Genomic DNA, 9,343 nt, shown 5'->3' with positions numbered 1-9,343 from the left:
GGAAAACAATGAACGTCAATTCAAAGAGCATTATCATCAACATTGATTTTTCCATATTATCCAACATCTCATTTTTACTTTATTATTATTTTTATTAATATATCAAACATCTTGATTCTCGTTGTACATTAGTGGCATGCGAGTTCGTATACATCAATGTTTGGTTTTATACTTTGCTTATTAATTTAGAGTTTTTCTTTTTTCTTTTTTTTTTAAAAAAAAAAGAAGAAAAAGGATTTATTAGTATATCCGATTTATATGCTAATTTGATTCTTGCCCCACCCCCACCCCCAACAAATAAAGGAGAAATAATAGCATATAAATAATTCTTTGGTTATAGGTCTTTATATATATATATATATATATTTTTTTTTTTTTTTGCTGAATTTTTTTAAGGTTATTTGGTCATTGGTTGGTATTAAATAGGCATGTTACTGATTTCACCAATGCCAATTCCGAATAATAAGCACCACCAATCAATCAAAGAGTAGCCATTCTATTGGCCACCAACATACAATTAAGGTTTTAGGTTAGAATACCTGCTTAATTTGTGGAACACATACCTAAAATGTTATTATATTGTGGCTCGCAAATGCCACACTATAAGAAATGTGAAATGCAATTAGGTTTTGGCCTAATTGATGAGAGGTTTTATTTTTTATTTTTTATTTTTATTTTTAGGGAAATGATTTTACCACATGACAAATTATTTGAGTGAAGATAAGTTATGAGCATTCTTAAAACATACACATGTATATATATGGACACGTTGGAGTAATCTTTAAAACCACATCTATGTATATATAAGTTGTATGGCTGCCGAGCTAAAGATATTTTCTATAATTTTAAGGGGTAAGAAAAAAAATAACAAATTTAGTAGGATGTTTAGTAAATTATAACATATATTTTTAAAAATAGTAGATTATAGAATAATTTGATATTTTAAAGTTGTAAATATTATTAAAAACTCAAAAATACCCCTAAGCCTAATTTCTACCTCTCTCTTATTCTCCTTATTGTAAGTCCACCATGGACGGCTTTGGCGACCGGCGGCTAGCTTCGACAACCGCCTCCAACACTGATAAATATCGTATTTACTATATTTATCTAAAAAATCCGGCGATCAGTTCCGGCGACTGATAAATATGATATTTATCAGTAAATACTGTATTTATCATATTTATCTGAAAATTCAGTGATCAGCTCCGATGACTAATAAATACCGTATTTACTGATAAAACTGTATTTATTGGTAAAAACCATATTTACTGACTAATACCATATTTAACATATTTATCTAAAAATTTAACGTCTAACTCTGATAATAAGTAAATATTGTATTTACCATATTAAAAAATTTCTACAAATTAATTAATATTACAAATTGATCCCAAAAAATCTCCAAATCTGTACTAGAAAAAAATCCTAATCTTAATCCTCAAATCAGCCCTGAAATTGATTCCTAAACCCTAACCCTCACCCATGCCAAATGGTTGTTCTTTTGTAACGAAACTCAGAAAAAATTTGAATTCGAGTTACAACTTTATTTAAATTTATGTTCTTTTGTAAAATTTGCGTTTGAACTCGAGTTTGAAGTTAAACTCGAGTTCAAGTTTCCTCTTCAACTCGAGTTTATAAACTCAAACTCAAGTTAATGAACAATATTTTTTCTATTATTAAAAATGCTACAACTTTTTTATTTTAATTTTGATTGAGATGATTTTTTTTTCTATGCATTCACAACGAAAAGACGAATATAATTCCATCCATATACCCTATTAAAATTTTTTATCACTATTGAGTTTTTATTAAAATACTATCTAAATATAAATTTGAGTTTTGACTCACCCAAACACAAACTCAAAAAGATTCTCAATTCAAATCATAACTCAAATGTGCACATATAAACACAAACTCAAATTATAATTATAACTCAAATTATAATTCAAACTTAACTTAAATTCATCACTCAAATCACCTTAACTGAAAAATATAAAATAATCCAAAATCTCCACCAGCAATCCCCTATTCTCGGTGGAAACCATCCCTTCTCGACACCTGTTGACTATATCAGTTTAATACGTAAATTTTATTAATATAATATTTTATTATTTAAATAAAAAATAAAATATTAGAGTTAATATATCAAATAATAAATAGCTTGTGATAAAAAGAGTGATAAAAAAAACGAAAAAAAAAAAACATACTTTGTTGTGTCATCGCCGTAGTCTAGAATCATGCAGTTGTCGTTTCTCGAAGTTTCGGGGCCCACACGTTCTCTCCGTTTTCTCTCTCTCTAAACTTTCTCGCTCTAAAGGGGCTCGTTGTGTTCTTAAAAGGGGTCGCTCAGCAGTCCTTTTTCTCATAATCGAAACTGAATAATTGTGGTCGTTACAACACTCTCAAGTTTTTTCATTCACAAACAAAATTAAATTGTTTTCCCCAAAGATTCTGTTCCACCACCTTCCTTTGTTGCGTCTATGTTTGGTTCGTAAGAAAAAACAAACAAAAAAGAAAAAAAGGAAAAAAAAATGGTTGCTTTGGTTTCTAAAGAAAATACGGTCGCTTTGGCTCGCACCGGAAGGCATTTGCAACGCTACAACAAAGGGCGTCGTCAAGTTGTCGGGTTGGTTCTTCTTCTTCTTCTTCTTCTTCTTCTTCGTCTTCTTCTTCTTCTTCTTCTTCGTCTTCTCCTTCTTCTTCTTCTTCTTCTTGGTTTCTTTCCGCAATGAAGCAGAGAACTTTCTCAGAAAATTTTTGAGTTGTTTATTGTTGAATTCTTTATTTTTGTTCTCTTCTACTTCTGGTTCTTTCTGGATGTTTCTGTTTTCACCTAAAAAGGAGTTTCAAACCTTTTTTTGTTTTTGTTTTTTGGTATTCGAAGATTTTAAAGGTTAAACTATGATTTCTATCTTTATAAGTACATATTCTCAAATACCCTGTTCTAGAATTTCTCAGCAAAAGAACAAAAACCTCTATTTGTGAATTTATTAATTTTTCTTTTATATATATATATATTGATGTTTTTGGTTTCTGGTTCTGAAATTGAGTGAGGGCCTATCTTAGAGAAGGGAAGAAATATTCAACCTTTTATCTGCAGAACTTTTCAAGTTTTCAACCACTTGTTTTTCAATCTTTTTCTTTAATATATTAATTGCGGCTATAGATAAGAGTTGAAGGAAAAAAAAAAAGTTTATGAATAGGATATGTAGTACAGAATGCAAATGACATAATGGTTAGTAGTTGTACCAATAAATGTTTGTGTGCTTTAATTGGACACTCTTTTCTTACATTTGATGGGGTTCTGTCTAGTTAGTGAAATTAGTTGAGTTAAAAGTATCAATAATAAAATTCAGCAAAAAGAAGTACAATAGTAAATAAATAAATATTACAATATTTTTTTTTTGAAATTCTTTGAGAATTAACCCTTAAAATTTAATGTGAAATTAATATTACTCCTTTCATCAGTATTCCCCTTTCCTCAGTGTTGCCATATTTGTTTAAGTTCTTTTAATTAATAAAGGGATAATTATAATTAAGAAAGTCAATAATGAAAATATCACTTTACAACTTTTGTAAAAGGGTAGTTTTGAACTTCTTCCCCTTTTTTTTTTTTTTTTTTTTTTTTTTTTTTTTAGGGTTTTACTGAACTTCGTACTATATCCTTTTTGTGCCTCTGCAGATGTATCCCTTATAGATACAAAACTTGCCGGCAGAATTCCTTACGAGAGCTACAAGTTCTTGTCATAAGTTCTCAGAAAGGCAAAGGCATGCTATTTCCAAAGGTAACCCCGTTTTTTTTTTTTTTTTCCTCCCTTTAATTTTAAGAAGTCAAATAATATGTTTGGCCACTCTGGTCAATGTGTTAGATTTATAGACTTAATGTGAATCAAACGTGTCCGTTTTGCAATTTTTCTTGATGCTCAATGTAATCAATTATTTGATGTTGTATTTACAGGGAGGATGGGAGAAAGATGAATCTAAGACAGAGGCAGCTCTGAGGGAGACATTGGAAGAAGCAGGGGTACGAGGAGTTGTCGAGGTAGTTAACTTAGCGATGAAACCTCTATGCCATAAGTACTGTTTATTTTAAACCGTCAAATCATATCATCATTATATCACTATTTAAAAATATATGCAAATTTAACGAGATTATAATGGAATATAACGATTCAAAGCATGCGGGGTACTAATAGAGTATATTTTCTATTTTTTCTGACCCCTATAAAAAATTTTGACTATATTGTGTATTTTCATTTCATTCACACCATTGACAACTTTTTGCAGCGCGAATTGGGTAAATGGAGCTTCAAGAGCAAAACCTACGATACATTCTACGACGGCTACATGTTCCCTCTGCTTGTTCAAGAAGAGTTAGATTTGTGGCCGGAGATGGATTTCCGTCAAAGAAAATGGGTAGGAGAAAAATGCATTGCAATTCAATGCAAGATCTTTCATTGGAAGAGCTTTTCAATTACCAAGTCTCTTATATATTTTCTTTTTCCCTTTTGTTTTAGATGAGTGTTACAGAAGCAAGAGAAGTTTGCCAGCACTGGTGGATGATAGAAGCCTTGGATAGGCTAGTAAGTCGCTTGGCGTCTAAGCAACAACACGACGATGAGGACGAAGTACAGCCATGCTCTTTGAGCTAGAGGGAAAATCTGACTTGTAAATAACCGAGTGTGTTAGGATGTTGCTCTTGCCTCTAAGGAAGAGAGAGATCCAAAAACAAACAAGAGAGAGGGAGAAAGGGAGAGACACACATCAAGGACAAGTAATGAGAAAGGGATGATAAGAAATTGGCATAATTTTCCAGTTCTTGTCTTGTTTTCTCGGAGTTCTAATGTCGGGACTATTTTAGTACTAATGTTGATGGTGGAAGCACTACAAAGAGTTAGAAATGAGAATTGGAATGTTCAAAGTATATTGTAGAACATTGTTTCAAGTAATAAAGAAGCTTCCCTTTCTTGTCTTTCAAATTTTTGGATTTTTGATTCTCTTCAAGGTTTCATAATGTGGGTTTTGGAGCTTCAAAAACCATATCAATTAATATCAATAAACGCCCTTCATGTGTCCATATCAGCCCTCATAAAAGAGACCTACTCCAATACTTTTATGATTGTGTAATGGCTTTTTTCATGGTCAGGAATTAGGAGGGAAACAAACTTGGACTTTTACAACTGATTTTGACCTGAAATGTTACCAAAAGATTCCAAGTTGCTCTTTTTTTTTTTATTTGTATTATTTTAATTTTTCTGCTATTATTATTATTTTTGCATGACTCGTCATTTTTTCATAATCATGAGTGGATAATGGTCCAATGAAGATTAAGAACAGATACGTATGAAAATGGTATGGAAAAAGTAATCAATTATTGGAGGGTGTTGCTGAAAGATGTGATAACTTTAGGTCCTTTAACATGCGTCATGTTAAACTATTGGGGACGTCCAAATCAAGTAGAAACGCCAATTAAACCTACTATATAATAATGTTCAGCATTTTTGGAGTTTAGCTTCTTTCATATATCAATTCCAATTTTTAGGTCGGCAACCTACCCAAGCACCACCACATTTTTCAACTTCATTACTTTTCACTTCCCCATTGCTCAGGTCGGCTGTACATGATGTTTTTTTTTTGCGTTCCAAAATCTCAAGTCATTTGTTTTTTAAGGACTTAGAAATGTGGTGATTCGAGCTCTAAACTTTATTAAGAAGTGAATGATAATTTTATCATTAAGTTAATTTAAAATAAAATAATTCTTCTTTAATTTTTATATTGAGAGGTATTTGAATATGAAATCATTAATCTATAAAGTAATGGAGTATTAAATCTGATAACCGCAGAGCAATAATATAAAGACTCAAAAACTTCTTTTGCTAAGATTTCACACCAAGTAAATGTGACAATATATATATATATATTTTTTTCCTCATAAAAAAAGGGATCATGTGGTGCATTTCATGCTCCCGTCTCTTTCAGTCTTAGACAATTTTGGGAACTACAGATCAGGAGTGGCAAAGGCCAACATGTGACAATAGTTTAGGCATACAAGATAATAATTACACATATTAATGTCCTCAGATTTTGAAAGTTGTTTTGAAAACATGTCACATTACAATTTTTGTGTAAAGATGGTGCAAAGAGTTAGTCCTCATAATTATTAATCATTAAGAAGAAATCCAAAAGAAAAACGTCACCAAGTTAGTTTGGTAGGAGAGAGAAGAGAGATACCAAACCAAAGGTGGGGAAAATGTGAAAATGATGGGGAAGGGATTTTATGTTGCTGTTTTTAGAGAGGAAGGAAACGAACTAAAAATTCATATCTCTTATTCGTTAGCTATATAAATATAAGGGAAGAAAAAGAGAGCACTTTGGTTTTACATTACCCTCACCCAGTTTCCTTCCACTAATTTTCTATCCAACAAAACAAGGTCAGTTACCAAAAATGTACATATATGTAGCCTTGCGCCAAAAACGACAAGAGAAGAATAAAAAGCGAGAGAGAGAGAGAGATAGAAAAAGAAGATTTATGGTTAAAAGTGGTGCGTGAGAGCAAGTCGGTGGATACATTAAGAACAAGAATAATGCGAAAAAAACTCAAAATCTCTCAAATTTTTTCTACCACTTTACTATGTGAGTTATCTTTCATTGAGAAATTGTATTAATCACCAAAAAGATGACATTTCACTGCTGTATAAGTTGGTATGAAAAAAAAAAAATAGAACTAAATTTTGGATCCTTGGCTTAGAAGAATTAAGAAAGTCCTTCATCTCAAAATCCCTCCTAGATTTTGAAACACGAGTAGCCCCTCAACTTTATAAGTAGGCAACAATACGATTCTATTATACTTTTTATCAAATTTTTTTCACTGAAATAATGTGCAAGATGTTTAAGTTAGTTGTAGTTGCAGACATAATCCAATCCCCAGTGGTAGTTTTATACTTGATTCTACCGTAAGATAATATTAGAGGGGTGGAATAGAGCTTGTAAGTGGTGCAATATGGATTTGGGTTTGGGCTGCAAGCTATGAGCCCATTATCTCTCTCTCTCATCTCCCACGATCCACCGAGCTCTAATTAAGTATTTGATAGATGATTCATGTTATAATTTGAATTATAGTTAGTAATTTATTATAATATTTTTTTTTATAAAAAATACACGAATATTGAGAATAGTTCTGAATCATGATTTTAAATACGTGAATCAAACCTGGATAAGATATTTACAAACATTACTATGTTCTACAGAGGAGAAGTTTGAGTATCATGATTCATGAACAAGAATGATAGCATGTACATTGTCGAAAGAAATCCAATTAATTGGTTCATTGTCTTCTTCAAATTTAGCAAAGAGTGTTACTGTTAGAGCCTAAATATTGTCCCACACCAAAGTTTTAATACGACTATATCTTTAGACTTTCCACTCATGTAGACTTGTACTTTCGGTTGCTTTAATTATTAAGTCCGTTTGGTTGGAGGATTCGTTCTCTTATTCGAATCATAGTTTATAGTTCGCTACAGTATTTTCTCTCACAAAAAATATACGTAAATCGAAAATAATTCTAATCTCATGGTTCTAATCCATGAACCAAACGGGCTCAGGCGTGGTGCCAATTACAGGTTTATTAAAGATCAAGTTAGTTAATTTCACTGTCAGGTGTGAGCTTTCCCTTCTAATCTTTTTTCTTAGTCGTAATAAAGTTCTGCAGCGGTCATAAAATAAATATAACTTTCACTTTAAGTGAAAACTACTGTGAGTCTTGCGTGTTCTTGTTTAATTGATTATTTTGCGTTAATTTTGTTGCATTATATATGTAGTATTATAGCAACACATTGATATATTATGGCAAATTGGTTTGGTACGTTCTAATACATGATATGCATAAATTCCTCTGCCGTGAATCATACAAAAATATTAACATCATACAATACAACTTAATAAGGCTATCTTGACAGATGGTGATAGGATTTGGGGCTTGAAAGAAAAGGATGAGAAGTTAGGTTTATGGTGGTATTGAGATTCCTAAGAATTTGAAAACTATCTTTTTGGGTGGATTTCGGCAAAAACTCGGCAATATGACACTCATGGACTTTACTTTCTCGCATATAAAAAAGATTAGAATTGCACCAAATTAAGTATGAGAATTTTTCTGTAGATTGTCATTTATACCTCTAAGATTACGAGTGACCTAGCTACAAAACGCCCCCTTAGATTAAACTTTCTAAAAATTGACATTCCCCTTAACAAACTAACTTATAGGAGGGAACCAAAAAAAAAAAAAAAAGAGAAGAAGAAGAGCTCTAATAATTTAGAGATCAAGGCCTAGAAATGAGATGAGCAAAGTGATGAGAGAAAATGGACGAGTGTTGTGGTGCTGGCATGGCAACTAGAGACCAAGACAAAGTGCCATAAAAGTAATACGACACAAATGAATACTACCCTCTTTGGTCCGTCCCCTTTCACCTTTTCTTTTGGTGGGGCTTTTTTTTTTTTTTTGTGTATATTTTTGAGAAAACTTGCATTCCATGGGCGTCCTAAGCCACGTTACATGAAAGCAACAAAAGGTCGTAGCAGAGAAATTGAGGCAGAAACCACAACTGTCTTTTGTTGGGGAGTGCCAACAAGTAAACTCTTCGCATTAAATTCAGGCCCATTCTTTATGACTAGCCTCTACTAGCCATAGAATGACCCTCTAGCCTCAAAACAACCATCTCTCTCTGTTCAATAATTTCTTACTTTTCAGCTGTTAGATCTATATAAAAAAATATTAATTTTACATACTTTTCAATCTGATATGAATTTAATTAGTTCCAATAGTTACCGTAGATCTCCGATAAACCTATTAGAGAAAGTCCATTTTTTTCATGCATATTATCAAAATGAAAGCAAAGGTTTTACCATAACATTATCAAAACAAAAGAATTGGGAAGATATATCTAAGTAGCGGGGAACCAAAACAAGCTCAATTTCTTCCATGGTACGTAAATGTCGTGTAGTATTTCATACTAATTAAACCAAAATTGTTTATATATTGGCTGGTTCAAGTTGTGTTATGAGTTGGGTATTAATTAGCATCTTCTTTAGGTTTTGCAACTTAAAATTCTCCTAAAGATTTATTCGGCAAGTTACAAATTAACAGTTGTTCGTAGTGCTCTTTTGTTGTGTGATTTCAAATATTGTGTCTAAAAATTTGACAGATTATCATTATCAGTGTCAATTGAAGTAATTAGAACTTAGGTGTTTGGAGCTAGTTTAGGTGACTGCATGATATAATTAACCAGTCTTGTGCAATTATATATATGATACTAATATGTTGTACATGTATGTTAGATCCATTTTATCA

The 9,343-nt window shown here is 31.7% G+C and overlaps 1 protein-coding gene across 1 annotated transcript; it reads left to right on the top strand.

Annotated features, from left to right (window-relative positions):
* Nucleotides 1-2,352: 2,352 nt before the first annotated feature.
* Nucleotides 2,353-5,077, top strand: LOC21388511 (nudix hydrolase 18, mitochondrial). The gene is made up of 5 exons (XM_010107343.2): nucleotides 2,353-2,626; nucleotides 3,683-3,785; nucleotides 3,959-4,042; nucleotides 4,288-4,416; nucleotides 4,518-5,077. Exons 1-5 carry the CDS (start codon nucleotides 2,532-2,534, stop codon nucleotides 4,650-4,652), a joined length of 546 nt encoding a protein of 181 aa, XP_010105645.1. The 5' UTR covers nucleotides 2,353-2,531; the 3' UTR covers nucleotides 4,653-5,077.
* The last annotated feature ends 4,266 nt before the right edge of the window (nucleotides 5,078-9,343 follow it).

The sequence above is a fragment of the Morus notabilis genome, unplaced genomic scaffold (assembly GCF_000414095.1).
Source record: "Morus notabilis unplaced genomic scaffold, ASM41409v2 Scaffold1934, whole genome shotgun sequence".
Taxonomy (NCBI): Eukaryota; Viridiplantae; Streptophyta; class Magnoliopsida; order Rosales; family Moraceae; genus Morus; species Morus notabilis.
Note: the sequence above shows the minus strand (reverse complement) of the source record. Positions and strands in the feature narration are given on the sequence as shown.

What these genes read in the sequence shown, in the direction of transcription:
- LOC21388511 (XM_010107343.2), top strand. Translation starts at nt 2,532, where the DNA reads ATGGTTGCTTTGGTTTCTAAAGAAAATACGGTCGCTTTGGCTCGCACC. An exon ending in GGGCGTCGTCAAGTTGTCGG is followed by an intron (nt 2,627 to 3,682) that starts GTTGGTTCTTCT and finishes GTGCCTCTGCAG; the next exon opens with ATGTATCCCTTATAGATACA. An exon ending in AAGGCATGCTATTTCCAAAG is followed by an intron (nt 3,786 to 3,958) that starts GTAACCCCGTTT and finishes TTGTATTTACAG; the next exon opens with GGAGGATGGGAGAAAGATGA.